Here is a 26,863-nt window from a genome sequence, read left to right on the forward strand (position 1 = left end):
AAGGCGACCGGGTGTGGTGAATCCAAGTCCCGGAGATAACCCCCTGCAGCGCACGAGGAGGCAACTCTCTATCGGTCTATCCCATACAGATGGCACAATTGGGAGTCCACATTTGTGCTGTACCGCCTTCTTCTCATGTGGCTGCACTGCCCCCTTGTGAAATGCCCAACACAAGTGCCTTCGGTTTGATCTCCCACGAAGCTCATGGTCCACCTCACATTCCTGCGGAGGGAGCTGGTAGGAACGTTGGGTTGCTCGGTCAATGGCCTGCAGGGTCAACGGCGACGTGGTGTATTCCGCAAATATGGCCGACTGTGAGGGCGGGCACAAGCCGGCGTGAGTAGGTTAAACGTTGAGTTTTATAAGGGCACCACGGGGTGACCAGCCCCACCCCTCCCAGCCCCACCCCTCCCCACCCAGCCCCACCCCAGCCCCTTCCCAGCCCCTCCCCACCCTCCCCTCTCCACCCAGCCCCACCCCTCCCATTTTTGGATGCACGACGGACGGGCTGGTGGAACCAGGTGGTTCCTACCAGTATTATGGAAACTTAGGAACTATCCAGTAGTGTGCGTGCCGGATCCACAAAAATGGAAGGAGACACATCACGGCGACACGCTCCGCTCACTCCTGACGCGGTTATCGAATGGGGAATTGTAGTCGTTACCTCTGCATCGGCAGTAGGAAGGCCGGAGGAAAGCAGCAGCAGACGAAAAGGAGACTGCCCCCCCCCCCGGGCTGCCCCCTCTCCCCTGGCTGCCCCCCCCCCCTTGCCTGCCTCCCCCCCCTGGCTGCCCCCCCCCCCCCCTTGGCTGCCCCCCCTCCTCCCTTGGTTGCCCTCCCCCTCCCATTGGCTGAACCCCCTCCCCCCCCACCCGGCTACCCGGGTAGCACGAAGGAAAGAGTGCGCGCGTCCCCTTTAACCCGCTTGGTGGTGGGGGGGGAAGAGGCGCGCGCCGCCCCGCCCCCTCATCGCATTTCCCAGTCGGCATCATCGCGGGCGCGCGCGCTCCGGCCAATCGGAGCGCGGGTGCCGGCCTCGCGCACGGACACGCGCACGCGCACGGACACGCGCGCGCGCCTTTCATCAAAGTCGCAGCGAGAGCCGCCACCACCACCGCGGAAGGAAAGCCGAGCCGCGCGGAACAACACCAACAACACCAACAACAACACCACCACCAACAACACGATTGAGTCGTCCCCGGGTTGACGAGAGGCGCCCGGAGGTGAGCGCGAGGGTTCCGGTGGCATTGCGCGGAATTCTCGACCGCGTGCACAGGCGGTATTACTCTGTGTGCGTGTGTGCGTGCGCGCATGTAACAGGCCTCGCGTTGACGGGAGAGTTTTAAGAGTGAACGCAGAGGCCTCCGTTCGCAGACGAGGGTCCTTTTTGCCTAGGCTATGTGCAGCTAAAGCTCAGGCGGGGTGGTTGAAAGCGAGTCCACTCAGCTGCACGTCCTTCCTGTACCATTCAATTCCCCCCGTCAGTTGCAAGTCTCTCCCGTACCACCACAGTTCACTTGCTGCAGCTCTCTCCTGCACCGCATCTCTCCATCCAGTTCCGAGCCGACCTTTCACTTGGTCACAAAGCTGCCGACCTCGACACAAAGCGCCCCAGCCGCTGGTCCTTCCAGAATCGGTCCACTGAGCCCCTCCGCCCCCATCAGTCAACTTAACCTCAGGTCATCCTGCACTTGGGTGCCACACGGTGGCGAGATGTTAACTACCTCGCCTGGTGTGCGGGAGGTCGTGGGTTCCATCTCGACCCTGACGCCTGCTGCTGTATACTTGAAGTTTGCGTGTTAATCTCTCTCCCCGTGAACGCGTGGATTTTTTTCCATGTCCTTCGGGGTTTCCTCTCCACATTTAGAGTCAGCATTTGTTGTAAAATATAAAAATATATATTTACTACAGTCTACTGAGTTCCAGACGACCGTGCAACCATCTGTCCATTCGGCACTCTGTTCACTCAGCCCGAGGCCAACAGTTTCCTGTGTGCGTGTGTCCAAATTAATCCATAACAGCAGGCACCACTCGCCACTAAGCGCTTGTGCCAGGCTAGGTGCACTTGGAGGCCATCACGTGAAGTGTCGAAGGCTCGCTGCGAGAAGTTTCACTGGACAGGCGCAAGGTGCCGTGGCTTCATAGACTGAGACGACTGGCAGATGCACCGCCTGTTCTCCAAACACCATACACCATACCTATCAACCCGTACGGTTTACCCCGTATTCTTGTGCAGGGAAATTGAGTTTTCAGGTCCATACGGTGTGCAGCCGTTTCAATACGGGCAAAAACTGTTTGTCTTTTTGTTTGTTTCTTCCTTGTGATGAGACTTTGTAGAATGAACGTTGACATTTATAATGGGCACGGGGTGACCAATAAGTTTTGAATTGGTCTGTAATAAGGTAAGGCACTGATAAGGGGTTGACAGCTATGACACACACACACTGCGACCCCTCCTCTCCCCGCAGCCTCCACCCAGGGCCTCATGGCTGAGCATGGCGCGCATCTCGCCTCGGCCGCCACGGCCCTGGACGGGGCCCCCTCCGTGTTCGAGGCCCTCGCCCAGGACGGGCTCGTGTCGGCAGTGAGGCCCGCGCTGGGGCACGCGTGCAAGGTCAGACTCGCCCTGAAGTATCATCATGATCGGCAGCCACGATCAGAGCCGTCCCAAGGGTACGGCGAATAGGGGAGATTGCTCCGGGCCCCGCGCGTCGACGTCACGGCGTCAGATGGAATACTTTCGGTTTAGGTTGAAGCAGAGGTCGCAAACGGGTTTTGATTCCTTACCCGTACCCGGCCGCACCAGGGTGGCAAACGGGTACCCGTACCCAGCCGGGTACGGGTAGGGTACGGGTATCGGGTACCCGATTGCGACCTCTGGAATGAAGCCATGTTGCAGGCGCGGGTGGGTTGATTCTAGGAACTTGAATTGTGAGACGAGACAAGACGATGGGAAATGAGTGACAAACAGTTACTCACCAGTGACTCACGGCCTACCCGTACCCGTACCCGGCCGCACCAGGGTCGCAAACGGGCCGGGTACGGGTAGCCGGGTATCAGGTAGGCTACGGGTATCGGGTACCCGGTTGCGACCTCTGGGTTGAAGGCATCGGGGGGGGGGGGGTCCACGCAGTGTTATTTTCCCCACACCCCCCCCACCCCCATGGACGGCTCTGGCCACTGCTAGACAAAGGTCTCCACCCCAAAGCCGTCGCCATTGCTCACGATTCATTTGCAGCAACAATTCACCTTGGCACCTGCACACGAGCTCATTTCACCGCTCCATCTCCTCGGTAGGTGACTTAGCGGCCGAGGTCCATCCCTAAGACTTCCACTCCCGTCATTATTTATGACCATCCCAATACAACACTGCAATACACCTGAGCAGCGTGGACATCCATACACCTGCCTGTACCCCACACTGGGATTATTAGATGGTAACCGGTGAACCGGCCACCGGCACCTCCAGTTCTCAGTGTTCATGGAAATGTTTGCAATCCTGATCGCACCCTAGATTCTCACAGAGCAGAACAATGCGGACGTCCAGATTACAACACCGAATTCGAAACACAAACGTCATCGCACCTCCTCATGGCTTTGACGTTCCTCCTCCTCGAAGGCGCCGGTGTAACCATCTACCGCATCATATCATCAAAACCAGGCCGATGCGCACATCTCATGACGGGAACTAAAAGTCACAAGCCACAAGAGTGCGATTGTGGCCATGCCACCCAAACTGTGAACCGTATTGTAAACCGCTGTAGTCCTTGCTGCTTTAACGGAGGAATAGCAACACCACACGAACTCTCTCTCCTGAAGCCCTCTCATTATGGCCAGCAGACCTCGACATTGCCACTGAGCCCCTATAATACCACATCGCCATTCGCTAGCAGTGTCTTGACATCGACTCATGAACCAACCATCTATACACACACCAACCACGAGCGCGTGCAGGTGCTGGCCGAGTCCCGCCCGGCGCTCTTCGGTCAAGCGTGGCGCCGCTTCGACGAGCTCTATCTGCTGCTGGACTTCCTGCTGCAGCGCCACAGCCTGCTGCGCAACTCCGCCTCCTTCTCGGAGAACTTCTACGACCTCAAGCGAGTCCCCGAGCGCCCGGGGGCGCCGGCCGGCTCGCGCCTGCCGCGCCGCGAGTTCTTCCTGTCGCTGGCGCTGCTGGTGGCAGCGCCGTACCTGCGGCTGAAGGTGGAGCGGCTGGTGGCGAGGATCCGAGAGGAGATGGACTGCGGCATTCACCTGCCGGACTCGCGCAGCGTCAAGTCAGTTGGGAGTAAACATTTTCTTTTTTGACAGTATTAAGTTGCCAATTCCGATTTCTCCCGGCGTGGCGGTTGAAAACAATGGACGAGTTTATTAAATCCCACCCTCTACTTGCCTCTGTCCGCCCAGCAGTACAGCAGTGAATTGGCAGGTCGTGTGTGGGGGGTGGGAGGATGAGGGGTAAAGTGTGGGCACTGCCACCTCTTCCAAAATGTCTGGTCAGCACGGAAGAGTAGGCCAAAATACCCTCGAAAGGGGGCTCTGAAGCTCAGTCTAGTAGAAGCCCATGGGCCAGCAGCGGCGTGAGCAGGAATTTCAGGACTGTACCTTTGCCTTTTGTATTGTTTGACATTGTATATTAATTGTTTGTGCAGTGTTGTTCATCCCATTAGCGCATATGTAACAGCTTAATTCCATGAATCGTAGGTCATTGAGTCGTCCACGCATGTTAGACGCTGAAATGTGCTATAAACTCGGCAACCTGTTTTCGATTCCCGGTCACGGCTAACATCAGAACCGGTCCTTGGCCTTCGCTTGGTTGACCTTAAACTCTTAAAGGAATACCTGGTGCAGTGTGTGTAAACATGAGCACTGAGGAGACACGGCTGCGCATTTGTGATGTGAACCACACCACAACCTCGTCGTGTGCCGTGCCCGCTTTTCATAAGTGCCCGCTAAATAGCACTCGCCCCAACGCTCCGTTAAGGCTTCACGGGGGATCTTCGCCCGTGTTGTTTTTCTGTGCCCCTCACCCCCCCCCAGGCTGTACCGCGCCTTCCTGGCCGCCTTCCCGTTTGTGCACATGACCTGGGAGGGCGTGTGCCTCTGGCACCAGCTGAGCTACGCGCTGGGGCGCGGCCGCCACCACTCGCCGCTGCTTCGCTTCGCGGGCGTGCGTCTCGTCTGCCGCTCACCCCTCGACGGCGCCGGCCACGAGGACGGACCGCTGGCGCTGCCGCGACATCACGGGTCCAGTAGCACAGACCGGCGGGCGGCGTCGGAGGAGGAGGAGGAGGGGAAGGAGTGCGGTGCACCCAACGCTAACTACTTAAAACTAAATTGCTGAAAACTAAAACTAAACAGTGGACAATTGTGTTCACCACTAAAAGTTCCTTTGGAAACTAAACTAAAGCTAAGCTTTTACTTTCACTAGGTCAGGCCCACTGAGCTATGTAGCTCTTTTTCAGAAGTGACCTGGCCCCAAATGATAGCTCAACGAAGTGGCTTATCATGTGGAACTTTATAGCAGCCAAATATTCTAAACGCATGTTTCTAATCGTGAGGGAAAAACCGGAGGACCTGCAGAAAAATCCACGTGACCACGGGGAGAACATGCAAACTCCAAATATACAGGCGTCAGAATTGGGATCAAACCGACGACCTCCTGTATAACAGGCGAGGACAGTTAACATCTTGCCACCATGGCGAGGTGTTGACGGCGGGGTCCACATCAGGGCGATCAGTTGCGCGACCAAATCGCGCAACTTCACTGCCTGCTTAGAGAGGCGTCCACACACAAGCCGTTCAGTCACATGCAACAACGAAGTTGCGTGCAACAACCGTGTTGGATGCAACAACCAAGTTGCGTGCAACTGATCGCACGGGTGTGTTCATACGAAAGCAATCGGTGAGTGCTGGACCGTCGGTGAAGCAATGTACCCACGTAAGCGGCACGGGGGATCTCTGTCCTTGTCACTACAGCGGTGTGCTCGGGGCGCTGGGGTCGCTGGCGTCGCACGCCGCCGTCAACATCTCGGCCGCATTCTCCGTCGCCGTCTTCTTCCTGCAGTTCCTCGAGAGTTTCTACGCGCTCCGCGACGTGGGGTCGAGTCTCCTAGGCGGCGGCGGCGGTGGTGGCGGCGGCGGTGGTGCGTCGTCGCTGCTGCTGCCCGACCTGCCGACGCCACCGCCGCCCATTCACCTGCACGCAGGTGTGTGTCGTCGCGCGCACGCGGGCAGCGTCTGTGCCTCCCTTCATCGCGTTTTGTTAAAAAAATAAATTTGACAAGCGAGCCACGTGGCGCAGGGAGGTTAGAGAGACGCTTGAGCCAGGACCGCCGAGGATCTTGGGTTTGTGTCGGGGTTCAAAGGCGTAAAACTGTGATTAAACTGGGTGCTCCGGTGTAGAGCGATGATGGTTCCAGCCGTTAAATTGTTTGAATTCCAGCTCTGAGAAGGTATTATATATATTTATTGGGAAGGGTTGGTGGTACATCGCTAATTACCCATTTAAACATGCGCACACGACGATGGTCATCACACTGGGTCACCAGTTCCATCTCCTGGTACGGCAATTGAAACAACTTTCTTGAATCCCCCCGCCTATCTTTCCATCCGGCAGTATAAATGGGTACACCACAGTTAGTCAATTGTCATGTTGAGTATGGTGGGGTAAAGCGTGGGTACTCCCACCTCTTCTAACATGCCTGGGACAGCGCGGAAGAGTAGACCAAATACCTCGTTGAGAGGGTTTCCAGAGCTCCGTCTGGTCAAGGCCCTTCCGCCATCAACGGCACTTTGACGCTTCTAACCCGCTCGCCGTCTCTGCCGCCGCAACCCCCGGCAGATGCGGAGCTGGGGGATGGGCCGGCCGTGCCACCCGGCGTGTGCCCCCTTTGCCGACGGCGCCGCACCAACGACACGGCGCTGGCGACGTCAGGTGTGGTGCTGTGCTACCCGTGCGCGTACGGCTACGTGCGCGAGCACGGCCGCTGCCCCGTCACGGGCTACCCGACCAGGGCGCAGCACCTCGTGCGCCTCTACCCGCCCGAGCAGTGAGCACCGGGAGCCCATTTCATCCGACCCTGACCCGACCTGACCTCGGTTCACTACGGAGCGGATGCCGAGAGGAAGCAGAAGGAGCAGAGGAGGGCGGCCGAGGAGCAACGTCGTGGCGAGGTGTTTCGGAGGCCACCGCTGGCCACGAAACCAAGGGAGTGAGTTCAGAATCAGAATCTTTGTTTAGACTGGAGGAATCCGATGAGCCACTAAGTTCTCTTTCACAGACGTCCGGGAGAGTGAACGTAAATAGGGAGTGCATGTAAGAAAATAAATGGGGGTAACTTCCCACTGGGATGGGCCGGCCATGACAGGTAACTTCCCCCACTGGTGAGTTACCTATCAGCTCCAGCTCCCCCGGCAGCAGTCAGCTGGCGCTCCTGCCCTACCCCTGATACTGTCCGTGCGACCTGACTTTACGTCACCCAACATTGAATCAACCTTGTCCTGGCGCAAACCGGCATCCACCACAAGGCCGAGGGTTGGCAGCGCATGGATGGCCGAGTGTTCTGCATATTTTGTTGTGGGTCCGATCACAGTGCAATTCCATACCTGTCAACCCACACGATTTATCCGTATTCTTGTACAGGGAAATTGAGTTTTCAGGTCCATACGGCGGCGTACAGACGTTTCAATACGGGCAACAAAAACATTATTTTGTCGATTTGTGTTTCTCCCTCTTGTGATGGCACTTTGAAGAATGAACGTTGAGATTTATAAGGCCACGCGGTGACCGATAAAGTCTGAATTTGTCTGTAATAAGGTTGGCGCTGATAAGGGGTTGACAGGTATGCAATTCCGATAGCTGCGCAGTAATCATGGTCATCATCGCCATCATTCCTTTACAGTCGATTTATTGAGCTATCCCCCCATCATTCTGTTTATATCTCAAGATCGAAATGAAAAAAAGAGCAATGCAATTTTTTTTTTTCAAACTACAAGTTTGTGGTTTTTTTGAGAGGGCGTGATCCGACCTGGAGAGCGAACAGTTGTGGAAACTCTATGACGGGAGGTCACTCAGTTCTTCCCTCCAGGCGGTACTCACTTCAACAACCCTAGAGGGGACGATGACGATGAGCCGACGGAGTTTTGAACTCGCGACTTTCCCGTCTGCGAGTTGATCCCACGGCGCCACCTGCTGTCAAGTGCAGTCATTCGCCGGCTTGGAGCCACGTGGTGAAGGCGGGGAGGTTAAAGGTCCCACACACTCGGCCACTCCGCTGTCGTCCCGCCGACCGCCTTAATTCTAGATTTGAAGCTTTCGTGACTGCAAGGATTCATATTCTTAGGTTTTTTTCGGTAAAGTCACGTAGGTAAAGAATTAGGTTTTTTTTTATTTCATTTTTATTTTACTTTTATTTTAATTCTTTACCTACGTGACTTTACCGAAAAAACCTAAGAATACACCGCCTTAATGTATTTGGGCCCTGCCACGACTGTGCAGCGAAGGCACTGTAATTGTAAAGAGTTGCACTAAGGTTTTGTTCGTATGTGTGTAGTTAATCCTATTACACATTTCCTAATTCTGCGATGCAATGTCAGTTAAATTAACTGGATTTACGTTTTGTTTTATGAACTAATAAAATATGTTATCATCATGTCGGATTTTTGTGCCCGTCGACAAATCTTCCAACTCGCATCGGACGACTCCAGGACGCAACATATCCACAAAATCAGAGATCCACCTTTTGTTTTTGCTCACTCCATTGTACCCGCAATACGCGCACACAAATCGCGGGCAGCTCAAGACAACTGGCAGTGGCATTGGCATAAGCAGACTTTCATCCAGCAACGGATAGAAACTGGCATATGGCGGTCAACCAGGGTCGAAGGCTTCCCCGCTCGATGTGCCTGATCGTAACGATGGTAACTATGGTAACGATGGTAACTATGGTAACGACAGGCGAGTGAACGCGCGGGTCACCCTGACCCCGACTCCTGCAGCCCGAGCAGCAGTTGCCGCAGATCCTCGCGCACACGCAGCCCCGACAGCTTCCTCTGGAGCCCGTGAAAGTCGGCGCTCTCCAACAGTCGTTCCTGATCCTCCTCCCCGTCGCAGCCCTGCCCTGCGTGCGGCAGGCCCCGTCTTCCCCGCTGCTGCCCTCCCTGCTGCTGCCCTCCTGCCGAAGCTGCCCGCCGCTCTTTATCCTCGAGCTGCTCCTCTCGAGCCGCATTCTCTCCGCCCGGGTTCAGTCGCCTCCGGGTGGCGACCGCTCCGGGTTTTGAGAGCGGACGCCGCCGCTGGACCGCGAAGTTGCAGTTGGGGTCAGGGGTCAACGTAGGCCAGGTTATTTCCAACGATATATTTTTACCGGGCGGCGTGATAAGTCTGGCGAGTGTGCTGACGTCGCGTGGAGGAATGGTGATGTAGTGCTAAATGAGAGATAGTGTTTCGATTTCATCTCAATTTGTATTTCTCTGGCCGACTTTAAGGTTAGTGTTCGGGGTTAGGTTTAGTATTCGGTTTAGACAATAGGGTTAGAGTTAGTATTAGTCTAGTAATTGTGGTTAGACATCCAGTTAAAATATTAAATATGATTTGGTTTAGTGTTGGGGGTCATAGTTTGAGGGTTAGAGTCAGGGTTTCAGGTCACCGGATTCATGTCAGGGTTTGAGGATTTGGTGCAGGGATCAAGGTTACGAGTTTAGGGGTATGGTCACGGGCAAAGGTCAAAAGCTCAGGGTTAGCGTCATGGTTTGAGGTCACGGCATCCTCACCGGCCACGGCGGCCCAGGATGACGCACATGGCGATGAAGAGCGGCAGATCGACGCCTCGGTCCTCATCGCGCAGTCCCAGCAGCGAGACGAGATGAGCGAGAAGGGAGACCTGGGGCTGCACAGGAGGCGTGCAGCCTCCTCCGCCTCCTGTACCACGAGCCAGGATCATCAACATCAATGTGATCGTCGTCATCATCACCATCAAAGACATTGTCTCCATAAACATCAGAAATATCGCAATGATAAATGTCTCCATAATCATGATTTTCATCACCAATATGGCCCTTGACATTCTCACTATCATGTAGTATAACATTACCGTTGTCATCGTCTTCGTGATTATAGTCATCATTTCATCATCTTTATCGGCGCCATGGTGATAGGAATCAGTGTCGTTATGATATCTGCTGCAACTCATCATTAATCTCTTGGTGATGGAAATTCCGACCGTGTTTTCAACTGGCGACGGTGATGAGCCGGTGACTCCTCCACGAATAGAGCCCTCATCATCATTGCTGGATTTAGCGAACATCACCACAATTATAGAAGTGAAAATCCACGGACGTTTGCCTTCACCATTTTGTTCGTACCCCCCCCCCCCTCCACCCGCCCCCCACCACTGCGGCGAGGTCACTAGTTCAGAAGGGTTCACCGGGAGCGTGAGGAAGCCGTCCCCGTCCCGATCCGCGCTCCGGAACGATGCGACGAACAGCTCCGTCCACTCCGGGGCGCAGCGGCAGCGCCGGCGGGCGTAGGCACGCGCCGACATCCCTGAGACACGGTCGGTCGCCCCACCCGCAAGCACCGGCACACGGTCAGGTTTTCCACCGCACGGCTGAGCCACGGCCGGGCCCATGTCCCTGGCCAGCCCAGCACGGCTCGCGCGGGCGCCAGCTTGCTTTTCCACTGCGGAACCCAAGCCGTGAAAGAGCTGTGACGCGTGTATAGACGACGCGGTGTTGCCGTGACCCAGGCTTTAGAGCTCAGAGGTCGAGAGGTCGTACCTTCCAGTTCCCGGAGGTCGACAGGAAGCTCAAAGCGTGCTTGACGTGGGGACAGGAGGAGCGGTTCCCTGCCGAGGCCCGGAGAGACGCTCCCGTCCTGAGGGATTTATAACGGAGCACCCAACACGAGGGGATTAAACACGTCCCGATGGTAGAGAATCGTTGAGGCTTCGCTGGTTAGCCAAAGGGCATTGCCATTTGCCCCAACGATTCATCAGGAGGGAGATTTATGTGTGTGTATGTGGGGAGCGATGACCCTATGAACCGGCGACGCGAGTTCAATTGTCGCCCATGGCCAACACTCATGGCATTTATATGAACCAGTTCTGGGCATCCCCTAGGTCAACTCAGCCTCAAATACATATCTTGCAAAATGTGTAAACATCTCCACTCAGAAGAAAAAATCGGCTTGGCGTTGGCCACCCACCCCCTCGTGTGCCGTGCGTGCCTTCATAGGTGTTCTATAACAGCACTTGCCCCACCAATCTGTTCAGGCTGTGTACGGGGGATCTTTGTCTTTTCTATGTGTACGTGTGTGCATGTCTCTGTATACATGTGTGTGCACGTGTGTGCGTGTGTAGTCTGCCCCGTGACCTCCTGCCAGCGGGCGTTCGACACTTCACGTGGCCTCAAGGTGCACATAGCCTGGCACAAGCATCGTGGTGACGTCACCACCACTTAGTGGCGAATGGCGGTTGTTGTTGTTGTTGTGTGTGTGTGTACTAGTGTGCGTGTGTGTAGTCGGCACCGTGTCCACGTGCACGCTGAGACGGAGCGGCACGTGCGTGAGAAGGCGTGTCGCGCGTGTCGGGCCTCAGCGGGAAGAGCCGCCCTGCGTGCCCCAGCGAGAAGCGGTGGGGCAGCTCCTCCGTGCCGCCTACCGCCGCCGCCACCACCGCCACTTCCAGCCACTCGTACACGGCCTGCGCCACCAGCGACGGGAGGAATCGGGCAGTATTTGGATCACTGTAGTCCAGGGGGAGTAATCTAATTCCTGTAATCCAGGGGTAGAGGAAACCACAGCCCGCATGGGCCGGATATGGCCCACGGAATCATGATGCCCACCCACTTTGAAACGGCCTGCACTACAATATTTATCCGTCGCTGCGAGCATCTCATCGGCACTAATCGGGTACTGGAGAGGGAATGTTTTCTATCTGACAAAGCTGTGTTTCACTGCGTCGCTTCCGTCGCTGCAAGGGCATCTTCACACTAGCTCGACACAAACGTTGTTGTTCACATCATTGTAAAATGAATGCTAAGGTGTGTTCATTTATTTCAAGGATAAGCTTCAAGGATAACCAATGGCTTCAACATTATTACATACGATTTGCATAAGGGGTAAATAATCATTTCTCTCACGCACTTGTGTATCGTGTATGCGATAAACAAAAGAGGACGGTCCTTGGAAACACTGCACAGGTGGTGATCCAATGCCCCCTTTTTCCATCACCACATCCGAGCTGTGGCAGTCCTGGGGCCCTGTTCCTTTCCTCGAACCAAACTGTGATACGCTGACCTTACAGGGCGCACTGAATCTGGCTTAGGGCCAAGCAGGGCCAGGCACGGGGCTAATGACGCGAGGACACGCCGTTGCCGCGTCGTGCGCCGTGACCTGCAGGGTGTCGTGCGGGAGAAAGTATCCGACAAACTCCCTCTCTCCGAACTGAACCGAGACTCTTCTCTGCCCCAGGGAGACGGCGGCTTCCTCCGCGGCTCTCTCTCGGCTCACGTTCCTCTGCCGGGTAAAACAGACAAAAAACGCACAGCGATTCGCCCCAAGTTCGAATTCCTGGCCAGGGATAAAACCTCAGCGGTGAGCGACATGTGAACCGGTGACCAGCACGTATCTGACCAGCAGCAGAATTGTAATCATAATAGCAACGATGGTAATACAAATATTTATCGCTTCATTCATGCAAATTGTACCTCAAAACGCTAAAAATTGCGTACCACATTTTTCACGAAACAATTGGGAGGAGATCTCCACCGAGACGGAACACAAACACGATCAAGCGGACCGAGGTGAACAACAACATGAACCACGTGGGGCGACAGTAAACTCTTGAACGCCCGACAGAGACAATCCAGGGAATCACCACTAAGGTCATCATCAATAATCATCAATCAACATCATGAGCAGCAGCGCACTCAGCATCATTATTAAATCCTTTACATTAAGTTCACTTGCTTGCTTGCGCGCTTACGACCGTGCAAATCTTTCGTCGTTTTTTAACCCACTTCCCGTGATCCAATCGAGCTGACATTTTGCACACAGACTCGTTGTGCGTGACAATTTATTTTCGTGAAAATTTTTTTCCTAAATTTTCCACTTTTTAGCATAAAAAAAAAATTTCACTAACACAATCATATATTTTTCCTAAACACAGAAAATTATTCTGGATGTGTGTCAACACACTATAAAAATGAAACTCTTACTCAAGAAAAACAGAATGAATAAAAAAATAAAACCGATGCCACGCATATAAAGGATTTATAGTGAAAAACTTAGTTTTTACGGGTTAATTTTTCAACAGCTGGATCAAAATCATCATCATGTTGCCTTCATGTCCCAGTCATCGCTGAATCCACCTGCACGCAGTATCGCGCGCGACTGGAAAAAACCCGAGGGGGAGTTTGTAGCCTCCTCGACCTGGAGCCCCGAGCCGCCAGTGGCGGCGCTCACACCTTGCTTGCGGTCTCGCGGCTCTGCTTCAAGTTGTACCGCTCCGTGAGCCCCCGTCTGTAACGACAGGCACACACGCGCGCCTCACTCGCGGGCCACGCTCCAGAGTCAGTCCCAACACGTGGGCGCACGGAGCCTTCACGAACGCGCAGCCCTAAAAAAAATCTGGAACACCCCCCGCTGCCTGCCTGCCTGCCACCGGACGTCCGAAATGCGCCGAGTGTCTCTCAATTCCGTGGTCCGTGCAAGACACACCTGTTCAGACTCGCCTTCCCATAAAATAAAACATTTACCATCTTCTTGGTTCTTTCGGTAAAGTCACGTAGAAGGGAAACAATAAAAATAAAACATAATAAAATAATTCTCACGACGTTTCGGCCACAACGCAAGCAGCCGTCCACAGGTGAAGAATAGGTCTGTCGGGAAGACAGCGTCATTCTTCACCTGAGGACGGCTGCTTGCGTTGTGGCCGAAACGTCGTGAGAATTATTTTATTATGTTTTATTTTTATTATTTCCTTTCTACGTGACTTTACCGAAAGAACCAAGAAGATGAATCCCTGCAGTCACGAAAGCTTTAAATCGAAAACATTTACCACTTACCTTTCTAATGATATTTGTAGTGCACTGTTGCACTTTATTTTGTGCACGGTTGCAAATGACTTTGCTCAGTCGGTGTTAGCCATTGAGGGCATGACGAGTTTATTGTTTTCATTCCTGTTGCTCTATGCCCCCTGTACCATTCCCGTTCCGTTGTAATGTGCACCGATGCTTACTCTATGGAGGGCGATGTCGTCACGTAAAATAATCATCGATCGATTGATTGAGAGCGACGCTCGAGCAACTGTAGAGGTGGGGGAGCTGCAGGGAAGTGCGGTTCTCACATCCTGGATGCCACGCTCACAATGGGGGGCGGCTTCACTGGGGGGGGCCGCGTGACGGTGACCGGGGGCAACCTGAGTCCTGGACGCCGCACATCCTGCCTCCCCGTCTCGCCGCCGGTCTGATAGGAGAGATGCGCGACACACACCAAGATGAGCCCACGGGCGCCGGGTCGTGGATTTGGGTTTCCACCGAACGCGAGTGCTTCACGTTCATCACGCTGCGCGTGCGGTGCGCTAACCGTTCACCGTAGGTGTGAGCAGCGCCGGTGAGCTACCCCTTCATTTTCGAGAGCAACTCAGCTTTATGGGGCGCCCTTAAACAATGGATTGTGGTGCTCCGATTAGCACGATTGGCTACGTACGGTACGAAAGAAGAACGTACGTCAAAGAGGACGATATAGAAGTGCGAAGTAACCGAGGAGAGAGACTAAGGAGACCAGATTGAGAACTGGAGAGAGAGAATGCCTTGTTGAACGGGTGGTGTGGTCTTCAGCCTGGGACTGGGTGCTGTGCAGACAAAAGCCACGTGGTCACCCCAGGGTGGCAGCCTGCAGCAGGGTTACGGCTGGGTGGGGCACGATCAATGGATCTCAGTGGAGGAGTGTGTGGCTGAATCAACTCCTGGTTATAAGATGGAGCAAGTAAATTGCTTTATAATTGCACATTCCTGGTGTGCAGCTTGTGTGGAGCGCTGAGAGCAAGGCCTCTCACCATGGAGACTACCGGAAAGGTCTCCCTGCACCCACTGCCCATGCTTGCAGCATCCGTCTCTGACGAGGAGTCACCGGCCATTGCCGCCGCGCCCTGACGATGGCCTCTCCGCGTTCGCCGTGCCGACAGCGATCTCCCAGACTCCGGACCGTCATCGCCGCCATCACCGCCTCGTCCGTCACCAATCTGCCAATGACAGTGATCGCTCCTGCACCTTTCCACGGCCACTTGGAGCCGTGCTGACTTTGTTCTGGGACCGGGCCGAGCTGGAACCAGGAAGGGCTAGGACCAGGCCGGGCTGGAACCAAGACGGGGTGGGACCAGGATGGGCTAGGACCAGGCCGGGCTGGGACCAGGATGGGCTAGGACCAGGCCTGGCTGGAACCAAGACGGGGTGGGACCAGGATGGGCTAGGACCAGGCCGGGCTGGGACCAGGATGGGCTAGGACCAGGCTAGGCTGGGACCGGGACGGGCTGGGAGCAGACCGGACCAGAAAGCCTGGGTTCCTATGGAAACCAGCTGATGGACGAAATGTAGTCTCACAATAATCATCACTTTCTTTTGGCAATATATCCTTCAAGGGCAATCTTTACAATCTCACCACCACCACACTGCATGCCTTTGTGTCTTCCCCTTGGTCACCGACCTCTGCGGTGTGCCACTCCAATTCCAATCTCAGTAACCCGCCTTCCTCCTCCCTGCATACCAGCGCAGGTGCGAGCGGGACTGATGGTGTTGGGCCTACACCACCAAACGTCCGTTTGGCCTCCCCACCCACATTCACGCTCCTCCGTAGTGGTGAGCTGTAGCCGGCCCTGCTGCAACATGTTCCACACCCACGGCGACAACGTAGAGAAAATTACTGATTGTTTTATATCAAGCCCCTGGCTTATCGATCTGAGGTGGCAAAATGTTAACTACCTCGACTGGTATACAGGAGGTCGTGGGTTCGATCCTGACCCTGACGCCTACTGTGTATTTGGAGTTTGTATGCTCTCCCTGTGGTGGTGTGGGTTTTTCTCCGGGTCCTCTGGTTCTTCCTTCCACATTTAGAATGAACGTGCATTTAGAATATTTGTCTGCAATACATTTTCACGTGATGACAAGCCACTTCGTTGAGCTATCATTTGTGGCCAGGTCGCTTCTGAAAAATATTTATATTGTTCACGTGGGCCTTCCTTGGTAAAATAAAATATACATAGTTTTTGTTTTCATAGTTTATCGACCTGGCTTCAGTCGGTTGTGCTGTCATCGGTGTCAAGGAATGACCTGGCCAGATAGCGAGGTCCCAGCGGCGCCGGCAAGAGCATCGGAGACACGGTCACCGCCACCAAAACCACCGCCGTCGTCGCCGTCGCGCTTGCGACCGGAGTCTCCCAATTCAGCTGCACCCAATGGCCTCGTCTCCTGGAGTAGAAACATAAATTACGTTTGTAAATAAGTATAACCAGTAAAAACAAAGTTTTTCACTATAAATCCTTTATATGCGTGGCGGCTAGAGTCCTCTCGTCCTCTGGCTTGAGATGGCTGCCACCTATGGGTCAGATGATTGCATTGCACCATTAAGCAATCGGTAATTAAATATAATATTTTTGTCCTAGAAAGTGTAAAATTTTGGAAAAACATTTTCACGAACATTAATTGTCACGCACAACGAGTCTGTGTGGAAAATGTCAGCTCGATTGGATCACGGGAAGTTGGTTAAAAAACGACCGAAAGATTTGCACGGTCCTAAGCAAGCAAGCGAACTTAATATAAAGGATTTAAAAAGTCCCAGGCGGCGAAGTCTCGCGACTCGTTCTTTATTCCTCTTCATCACGCACCACCCGGAGCACGAAGCAACTTCCGGGAATTGCTCCGTTCAGGCCCCCGAACTCCCCCCATCAGCTCCTGCTACCCCTCTTCTCTCAACACTTCTGGAACCTTCTCCGTCTCTCCACCGATCCCACTCCCTTTCTCATCACACTCCTCCCACCAACCCCTCGTGTACATTTCACTTTTCCCGGGCTTTTTCAAATTAACCTCTCGGCCAATGGGATTTGAGTTGTTTCACCACCCTCCAATAAGATCGTGTGCTCAACGCGAATCGGCTTTCCACGTGGCAGACCGCCAATGGAAATTGAGCACCTGATTTGAACTCGCCCACGTGGCTAGACTCGGCAAGTACAGTATAGTATTGGGGCACATCGGTGGCTAGGAGATGTTAAGTACCTCGCCTGGTATGCAGGAGGTCGATCTTGACCCTGGTACCTGCTGTGTATTTGGAGTTTGCGTGCTTCTCTCATCATTATCAGGGTGGCTAGGAGATGTTAACTACCTCGCCTGGTCTGCAGGAGGTCGTGGGTTTGATCCCGACCCTGACGACGCCTGCTGTGTATTTGGAGTTTGCGTGTTTCTCTCCCTCTCTCATAATCAGGGTGGCTAGGAGATGTTAACTACCTCGCCTGGTATGCAGGAGGTCGTGACTTCGACTCCGACCCTGACGCCTGCTGTGTATTTGGAGTTTGCGTGTTCTCCCCGTGGTCGCGTGGATTTTTTTCTGCAGGTCCTCCGGTTTTTCCCTCCACATTTAGAAACATGCATTTCGAGTATTTGGCTGCTATAAATTTCCTCACGATAAGCCACTCCCCTAAGCTATTTGTAGCAGGGTCTCTTCTGAAAAAGAGCTATACAGCTCAAGTGGGCCTTACCTGGTAAAATAAAAAAATATAGATTTTGATTGTTTATTTACGTACTTAATAGGTTCCCCCTCTCTGGGTCCCTTACCCGTTTACAATTGAAATACACTGGACGGCCGGTGGTCGAGACGACCGATGGAACGGCAGTCAAAGTGGAGAGACACTGGCGAGGATATGGCTTGTCGCATCACGTGACTGCGAGAGATGGTGACGGCTCGGGGTAGCAACTGTTGTTACCAGCGTGGTGAAGTATGGTCACGCAACCCCCCCGCGACTAACGCAGTGCGGGGAGGCCCTCATCCAGCAGGGGATGACTTTGTTTTGTTTCACCGGCGTGAGAACTCAAGAGACCGGGGATAGTCTCAAGTGCAAAAAGGGCCTGGGCCACCAGAATTGTGAAAGCAAAACAAAATGAGATCACGTGACACCAATAAAGAAAATAGAAATCGAGGCAAAAACAATTGTCACGTGATACAATTGTCTAAATAATATTTCACAAACATAAATCAATGATAAATAATACATTCCCAGTCGGGCTCGGGAAGAGTACCTTCTTGCAGAATTAAAATGAAGTTACGGCAGCATGAAACACACATTAGGGTGGTGTCTTGTACTGCAGTAGGCATTCACCTGCGAGGACAAAACCCGAGATGGAAGCTCACCGCCTGCCCCGAACCCGGAGCAGTGGGACCATCACTGACGCCGCTTCCTTCCACTTACGTCCGAGATGCCGGTGGCCGCAGGCACCGGGGCTCCCGCTCCGCGTTTTTGGAGTTTCCCCTTCCTCCTCGTGGAGCTGACGACGCCTCCCCTCCCGTGAGACCGGAGCTCCTAGCGAGTCCAAACCGGGCGTCAAATTCACTGCTCGGCGATCGTGCCTCGCTTTGTGCGCGACAAAACCGCCGCAGTGAATTTTCATCGCGTTTTGAAATTAAAAAAAATTTAAAATCCCAATCTCATCTCGAGACACTTCAGCAAAAGTGACAATGACATTGGAGGAGAGATTAGCGCGGTTGGCTACGTACGGTGCGAAGGAAGTTCAAGCGTACATATGGGAAGATGACGGGGTCAGGCCAAGGGAAAAATACGGGAGAGAGAGCGCAACAACGCGGCACAGACCAGGATGGAGCAGCCCAGCACCAACAACAACAACAAGAACGAAGACAATAACAACAACAACATCAACCAAGCCCCAGGGGTCATGAATGCGCGAATCCTTTAAACCTGAGTTGGGCAGCGTTAATCCATGTGCAGCACGCAGCTCAACAAGGTGACGAGGGCAACAGGACTACTGACATCCGGTCAGGTATCTCAGCAGTCGTGAGGTTAAGAGGTCAACTTCTGGTTGGGGGGAGTGGGGGTTGACTCAGCCCGTCGTTCCCTGCAGCGTCGATTTAAATAAAAAAAAATTAACCCGTAAAAACAAAGTTTTTCACTATAAATCCTTTATATGCGTGGCATCGGTTTTATTTTATTATTCATTTCTGTTTTTCTTGAGTAAGAGTTTCATTTTTATCACATTGGTATTTTAAATTAAATATAAGGAAAGTCGTATATAAGGATTATAAGGTTTTCAGTTTTTGTATGATTGTTTATATTGGACATTTTTGTTGTTTTCTTGAATAATTTTCTGTGTTTAGGAAAAATATATGATTGTGTTAGTGAAAATTTTTTTTTCCTAAAAAGTGGAAAATTTTGGAAAAAAATCTTCACGAAAATAAATTGTCACGCACAACGAGTCTGTGTGCAAAATGTCAGCTCGATTGGATCACGGGAAGTGGGTTAAAAAACGACCGAAAGATTTGCACGGTCGTAAGCGCGCAAGCAAGCAAGCAAGTGAACTTAATATAAAGGATTTAAAAAGAGTAAAGCTTTGTGGGCGAGTCAGCAGTGGTTGTCCTCTCCTCCGTCATACGAATGTGGAATTTCCAAATTTCTACCAATGTCTCAGATGGCAATCATTGGGGAAGGGTGAATGCCAAACCTTGCCGCGGCAGGGGGTTGGAGGAGGAGTAGGAGCTGCTGTTGGTTGGCGCGAAGTCGGCCCAGCCTTGGCTGCTGTGCAATGCCCGGAGTGAGCCGGGGGGAAGAAGAGGGGGGGGGGGATACAGGGAGATAGAGGAGACACGGGGGGGGGGGTGCGAGGAAACGTTTCTACTGAAATCAGCGCTTCCGCAGGCCCATCGCACTCCAGAAAACACCACCAATGAGTGAATCAACGACATCCCCAACTGATGGCTGCTTATTTCCCAGCAGGCCACTTGAGAATTCACATGTGGGCTTGGTGGGGGGGCATTGGTGGTACTAGGCATGTGCAAAAGCCAGTCAATATACGCTCCAACCGTGGTGCTGTTCCATTCAGACGCTGTCTCCCCGACAAACCTGGTCTTCACTTGAGGACGGCTGCTTGCGTTGTGGCCGAAACGTCGTGAGAATTATTTTATTATGTTTTATTTTTATTCTTTTATTACTTCCCTTCTACGTGACTTTACCGAAAGAACCAAGAAGATGAATCCCTGCAGTCACGAAAGCTTTAAATCGAAAAAAAAAATTCAAGTCAAAGTGCTTGCCCCCCCCCCCCCCCAAAAAAAAACTCAAGGGGCCCTGGATTAATGAAACTATATACGGTAAATGGATACACCAAATACCAGTTTAAATTAAGATACAAATGAGCATGAGACGACACGAAGGTTGACTTGATCGTTCCCATCTCTAGTCTGTATCTCTCTCATGTCACTACATCTCTCTCTCTCTCCTGTACACATCTCTCCTGCCATCTCACTCGGGCAGTTCATGAATTGTAGCCGCTGCATCTACTCATGCATGAAGCGCTCGATTGTGCGGCGAATCACCTCTGTCCGTGACAGGTGTGTGCATGTGGACCGGGTGGCGGCAAACAAGACAGAGACCGTTGTCCATGAGCGGATCGTACTGGCAACTGCGGCAGGAGCACAGACGACATCGCAGCCCGGGCACCTGCGACACAGCCGGAAATCGTCATCAGCCGTGGTTCTATCCACTGCTGGATGGAGGACCCACCACCTCCCCCGAGCGGTCTCGCGATGCAACAATTCATCGGACTTCCGGCACGTGAGCTAAATGTGTCGCTCCTTGCTTGCAACAGATGCCCTCCTCAGCAATTGTAACTTCCAGTGGTGATTTCATCTTGTAGCCCGACGCAAGGCAGTCGCTCGCTCTCGATGAGAGTTCAAGTTCATTTATTAAGTATAGCCCTGTGAGCCATTCGGCTCTTGAATCGGGTGCAACCGCAACAAACAAAAAACATGAACAAAAAACATCTTAAAGGGAATATGTGACTAAGTGCAAACAGAAAATCCAAGAAAAGACAGCAAAATATTGCAGAAAAAAAAATCACCGTACACCAACGCTCTGTGCAAAAATCCCAGCGGGATGCAAGTCAAACAACAACAACAACCACAAGACAACTTAGATTAAGGCCATCAGTCTAACTCTGTACTACAACAAACAAACATGGCTAAACCAATACACTTTTCGAAATCACCAAAATAAAGCCATGAAAGCAATGAAACAGTGATCATAGGAACTGTGACGGAATTTTCACAATAAATGGCATAAACAACATGTACTACCAAAACCCTGCAGCCATAGAGAGAGACAGAGGGAGGAGCAACCGCGCACGAGCAGCAAAGCAGCAGCAGCAACAGCCTGGCGATGAGCCGGCGCCAACAATTGCCCGAGCTCTGCGATCCTCTAGATTATTTGAAGGTGTTACCGGCCACATTGACGGGTGTCTTTGCACGTGGGAGAAAGCCGGCGTACTCGAATGAAGCCCACGCACATGCGAAGAGGCAACGCTCTGCCTCGCCGCGGTGGCTAGGAGATGTTAACTGCCTCGCCTGGTATGCAGGATGTCGTGGATTCGATCTCGCCACTGACGCCTTATGTATATTTGGAGTTTGCGTGTTTCTCTCCCCGTGTTGGGTTTTTTTCCCCCCACATTTAGAAACACGCGTTTACAGGATTTGCTTGCTATATATTTTCACGCGATAAGCCACTTCGTTGAGCTATCATTTGTGGCCAGGTCACTTCTGAAAAAGAGCTACATAGCTCAGTGGGCCTTACCTGGGAACATTTAAATCAACAGTTTATACTCTAAGGTTTTTTTCGGTAAAGTCACGTAGGTAAAAAAAAATGAAAACAACTAAATTAAATCACGACGTTTCGGGCGCAACAAGTTGTTTTCATTTTTTTTTACCTACGTGACTTTACCGAAAAAATCAAAGAGTATGAATCCTTGCATTCACGAAAGCTTCAAATCTAGAATCAATAGTTTATAGTTTTATCTCATACAGATGGAACAGTTGGGAGTCCACATTGTACTGGACTGCCTAAACATGGTACAGCACCTCCTAGACGGCCACGGGAGGGTCACGTGATCCACCAACCGTCGCTGCTGCCCCCACAGAGTTGCTGAATTACGGCGTGCATTACCATCATTGACCGTACATTGAACATCAATCACATTCGGGACGAAACTAATTAATTACTATCAGTTACAACTTCTGCCTGGCCTTTGTCGACTATGACAATGCAGTTGACTCGATGGGGGAAAAATATGCAGCCAATCCTACTAGCTCTCGTAAAACAAACAATCCATAATATACATGTATAAATCGTGCATAAAGCGTTTACAAGACTTGAACAGCTGGCCCGAGAATGAACACCGTAACAGGACCTCCTGCGTACCAGGCGAGGGAGTTAACATCCGCTCGCCACCGCCGTTGAACGATGCCCTTCGGAGGCCACGGCTGCTACGCGGGGGGCAAGCTGTTGGGGCCTCGCTGTCCCCCCCTGTACCTGCACAGGTGAGCACATTCCACCTTGCCGAGGGTCGACGCCCAGGTAGAAATTAACCCCTTCCACCCACAGCTCGGCCGTTCTCCGCAGGTAGCCTGGGCAGATCCACGGGGAGAAGGAGCGGTTTGCGAGCCGTGGGTTAATATCGCTGCCGCACCAGCAAGTGCCTTTCATTCAACACTCGAGAGTCGTCGGCACGATGAAACAACACTGTGCGAATATGAACATTGAGTACGTTAAAGTATCAAAACATTGAGTTGGGGTGATGTCACATTTCAAATAAAACCTTTAAAGGGGAGAGGTAGGGGGGGAGTACGTAGTGGAGGGGAGTAGAGATTAGAGGGAAGAGGTAGGAGAGTGCGTGGAGGAGGGTGAGATGAGAGAGGCAGGAGAGTGCGTGGAGGGGAGTAGAGTGAGATGAGAGGGGAGAGGTAGGAGAGTGCATGGAGGGGAGTAGAGTGAGATGAGAGGGGAGAGGTAGGAGAGTGCGTGGAGGGGAGTAGAGTGAGATGAGAGGGGAGAGGTAGGAGAGTGCGTAGAGGAGAGTAAGATGAGAAAGGCAGGAGAGTGCGTGGAAGGGGAGTCGAGTGAGACGAGAGGTTAGAGATAGCGTGGAGGAGGAGGGTAGAGTGATAGAGGAGAGACAGACCGGTGCGAGTCCACGGAGCCCACTGCAAACCCACGTGCCCCCCCCCCCCCAACGATTGATGACACGAACCCTGACCCCCCCCCCCCAACTCTCCAACGCCGACCTCTCAGCAGGAGTGGCGGCGACTCCTTGACGGATGCGACGGCCATGCAGAGGGGTCCTCTCCGGCCGCCCGGTCCCCACGGGGCCAGGGCGGTCACCCTCCTGGCCGGGGGCGAGCTCGGCCCGCGGGGACACTGCCTCGTGCAGGCGGCGCGTCTCTGGGTGGACACGAGGAGGAGGGAGCTGTCGATGGTTCGAGAACGACGACGGCGACACGGGCACCGCGTGACGGCGAGCCGTCGCTTCACGCGGGAGTCGTGGGGAAGCGTTCCGGAAAACGCGTCGCGTTCAATGCGAAAAAATTAACCCGTAAAAACAAAGTTTTTCACTATAAATCCTTTATATGCGTGGCGGCTAGAGTCCTCTCGTCCTCTGGCTTGAGATGGCTGCCACCTATGGGTCAGATGATTGTGTGCCAGCATTAACCAATTGGTAAATAAATATTTTTTAAAATTCCCTAAACAGTGTAAAATTTAGGAAATTTTTTTTTACGAAAATTCATTGTCACGCACAACGAGTCTGTGTGCAAAATGTCAGCTCGATTGGATCACGGGAAGTGGGTTAAAAAACGACCGAAAGATTTGCACGGTCCTAAGCAAGCAAGCAAGCGAACTTAATATAAAGGATTTATAAACAAAAAAAACCGCGGCGTCGTGGTGCCGGAATAGTCACCCCTCGTGGGTAACTGTGGCGACGACGACGAGGTTCGGAGAGATACGACTTACTGCTTGCTGAGCACGCGCGCGCAGTTGAAACAATGAAAATGCGTCTTGCTGATGATCACGAAACTCCTGATGATGATGATTTTGAAGCGGGAGCGTCATGAAGCAGTAGCTTCATAATCATCATTCGAATACTGCTGCTGCTGATGATGATTAAACTGCTGATGATGATTAAACTGCTGCTGATGATGATTGTGTTGTTGTTTATGATGATGATTCTGCAGCTGTTGCTTATAACGATGAAGCTACGTCTCATGCAAATTATTATTCTGCTGCTGACGATGATGATGATGATGAAGCTGTTGCTGCTGCTGCTGCTGATGATAACAGCTGCGAATGGCACATCCCGTGAGAGCGTCCCTCTCCGCCGCTCATCCTCCCCGCACGCAGCGCCCGAACCTGCGGGGCGCTGAGAGGTCGGGGTGACCGCGTCCAGCCGGGGTCATCCGGTGATCTCGCCCAGCCGCTCGCGGGTGACGGAGGCGGCTGCCGCGGTCCGCCCGCCTCGGTCCATCCCCAGGGACCCCTGCCCGGTCCCGGCCCCGGTCCACGTCCTAGCCCCATTTGGTCTTCGCCACTTTCACCGAGACAATCAAGATCGCAGTGAACCCACCCCCCCTCGCTCTCGTCTCACGACCGGGGAGCACGCGGGCACGCAACAAAAGACAAATATCTCCGCCCGTGTAGCCTTTAGCAGACTATACTCTTAGGTTTTTTCGGTAAAGTCACGTAGGTAAAATTTTTAAATAAATAAAAATATTAATTTAAAATTTTTACCTACGTGACTTTACCGAAAAAAACCTAAGAGTATGAATCCTTGCAGTCACGAAAGCTTCAAATCTTTAACAGACTGTTGGGAGGTCGCTCCTTCTCCTCTGCTGCTCCTTGGATCTGGGTCTCCTTCTGATCCTCTGCACTGACGAATCGCGCGCCCACTGTTCAAGTCCAAGCTCAATCAGTGCCTTGTTGTTTTCTTACTCACTGCCTCTCTAACCACGCGCACACACAAAGACAAAAGATCCAACGCACAGCCATAACAGACTGTTGGGCGAGCACCTATGAAGGGCGGTAGGTACAAGAGGAAGTGGGTGGCCAGCACCACGCCCGACCGCCTTTGTCTCCCCAGTGGTGATGTTTACACACCGCACCAGGTACTCATTCAAGGCTGAGTCAACATAGGGGAGGCCCAGGACCGGTTCAGATAATCGTCACTGGTGTTGGCCGTGAGCGAGAATCGGACTCGAGTCGCCGGGATCGTAGCGCTGCGCGTAACCGCTGCACTGCACGCCTTTATCTCGCACACGAACACACACACACGTTGAACACACACACGTTGAACACACACACACACGTTGAACAAACACACACACGTTGAACACACACACACACACACTAACACTCCCTAGCCCAGAGATCGGCCACAAACACAACAAGAAGAGACATTTTTTCGAATTCGGTTAAAATAAAATAAAAAACCCTCAATATTTAAATAGCCGCAATGCGCGTAAATCAGACGGAACGGTGGTCCTCGATAAACGAAGTCACAAAGCAGCGGTCAAATTTCGATTTAAAGCTTTCGTGACTGCAGGGATTCATCTTCTTGGTTCTTTCGGTAAAGTCACGTAGAAGGGAAATAATAAAATAATAAAAATAAAACATAATAAAATACAAATTCTCACAATTGTGAGAATTGTATTTTATTATACAATTCTCACGAAGAAAAAGAAGAAGAAAAATCAGCGGCCCTTAAAGAGCCGCACGCGGCACCGGAGCCGCAGGTTTCCGAGCCCCTGCCCGAGCCACTGCGTGGCCCCCACTCTGTGGAGCGTGAAGAGACAATTACGCAATGCGATGCTTTATCACCCCAAACTGAATTCTAGTACTCCTCCTGGACTATGAGCGACACTCCACGACGTTCCATGTCCAAATCGCCCCTCTCTTCTTCCGCTGAGCAAGTGATGAACACATTACCAGGTAACGCTGTTGTAGTGACACCTGTGATGTCCAAGCCGTCAGTCGGGCCCCGTGCGTGTGCCCGCAGCTCGCTGTCCTCTGTGTGTGTGTGCGTGTGCCCCAGTTCGCTGACCTATGTGTGTGTGTGTGCCCGCAGCTCGCTGTCCTCTGTGTGTGTGTGTGCCCCAGCTCGCTAACCTCTGTGTGTGTGTGCGTGTGCCCCAGCTCGCTAACCTCTGTGTGTGTGTGTGTGCCCCAGCTCGCTAACCTATGTGTGTGTGTGTGCCCCAGCTCGCTAACCTCTGTGTGTGTGTGCGTGTGCCCCAGTTCGCTAACCTATGTGTGTGTGTGCCCGCAGCTCGCTGTCCTCTGTGTGTGAGTGTGAGCGTGTGCCCCAGCTCCCTGCCCTCTGTGTGTGTGTGTCCCAGCTCCCTGCCCTCTGTGTGAGTGTGTGAGCGCCCCAGCTCCCTGCCCTCTGTGTGTGTGTGCCCGAGCTCCCTGTCCTCTGTGTGTGTGTGCCCCAGCTCCCTGCCCTCTGTGTGTGTGTGCCCCAGCTCCCTGCCCTCTGTGTGTGTGTGCCCCAGCTCCCTGCCCTCTGTGTGTGTGTACCCCAGCTCCCTGCCCTCTGTGTGTGTGTGAGCGCCCCAGCTCCCTGCCCTGTGTGTGTGTGCCCCAGCTCCCTGCCCTCTGTGTGTGTGAGCGTGTGCCCCAGCTCCCTGCCCTCTGTGTGTGTGTGCCCCAGCTCCCTGCCCTCTGTGTGTGTGTGTCCCAGCTCCCTGCCCTCTGTGTGTGTGGCCCGAACCTGATCTCAATAGCCCCGGCGAGTGGCTGCTGAGTGGTTTGGCCAAGGGCGTCCGTGG

At 53.0% G+C, this 26,863-nt stretch overlaps 2 protein-coding genes across 7 annotated transcripts; one reads left to right on the forward strand and one right to left on the reverse strand.

Moving 5' to 3' along the window:
• Window positions 1-1,030: 1,030 nt before the first annotated feature.
• On the forward strand, window positions 1,031-8,317 carry PEX12 (peroxisomal biogenesis factor 12). The gene is made up of 6 exons (XM_061562014.1): window positions 1,031-1,223; window positions 2,469-2,614; window positions 3,955-4,277; window positions 5,041-5,247; window positions 5,980-6,209; window positions 6,845-8,317. Exons 2-6 carry the CDS (start codon window positions 2,486-2,488, stop codon window positions 7,054-7,056), a joined length of 1,101 nt encoding a protein of 366 aa, XP_061417998.1. The 5' UTR covers window positions 1,031-1,223; window positions 2,469-2,485; the 3' UTR covers window positions 7,057-8,317.
• A 181-nt stretch (window positions 8,318-8,498) lies between these two features.
• On the reverse strand, window positions 8,499-26,519 carry LOC133348899 (uncharacterized). Of its 6 annotated transcripts, none has more exons than XR_009755847.1 (17): window positions 26,340-26,519; window positions 24,450-26,201; window positions 23,330-23,486; window positions 22,578-22,672; window positions 20,591-20,714; window positions 19,723-19,796; window positions 18,459-18,569; window positions 16,330-16,467; window positions 15,060-15,245; window positions 14,369-14,467; window positions 13,468-13,522; window positions 12,395-12,517; window positions 11,528-11,702; window positions 10,780-10,876; window positions 10,428-10,546; window positions 9,775-9,922; window positions 8,499-9,297 (listed from the first exon to the last, which is right to left on the reverse strand). XR_009755847.1 is itself a non-coding variant. In XM_061562003.1 (14 exons), exons 1-13 carry the CDS (start codon window positions 24,612-24,614, stop codon window positions 10,809-10,811), a joined length of 1,590 nt encoding a protein of 529 aa, XP_061417987.1. In that variant the 5' UTR covers window positions 24,615-26,519; the 3' UTR covers window positions 10,427-10,546; window positions 10,780-10,808. The 6 variants fall into 6 exon arrangements, 1 of the variants encoding a protein (XP_061417987.1); XR_009755849.1 differs by having other exon boundaries at window positions 24,450-24,627; window positions 26,022-26,519; XR_009755848.1 differs by having other exon boundaries at window positions 24,450-25,039; window positions 26,022-26,519.
• Between the last annotated feature and the right edge of the window lie 344 nt (window positions 26,520-26,863).

Source organism: Lethenteron reissneri, chromosome 28 (genome assembly GCF_015708825.2).
Source record: "Lethenteron reissneri isolate LAM-NWPU_2019-01 chromosome 28, ASM1570882v1, whole genome shotgun sequence".
In the NCBI taxonomy this organism is placed as follows: Eukaryota; Metazoa; Chordata; class Hyperoartia; order Petromyzontiformes; family Petromyzontidae; genus Lethenteron; species Lethenteron reissneri.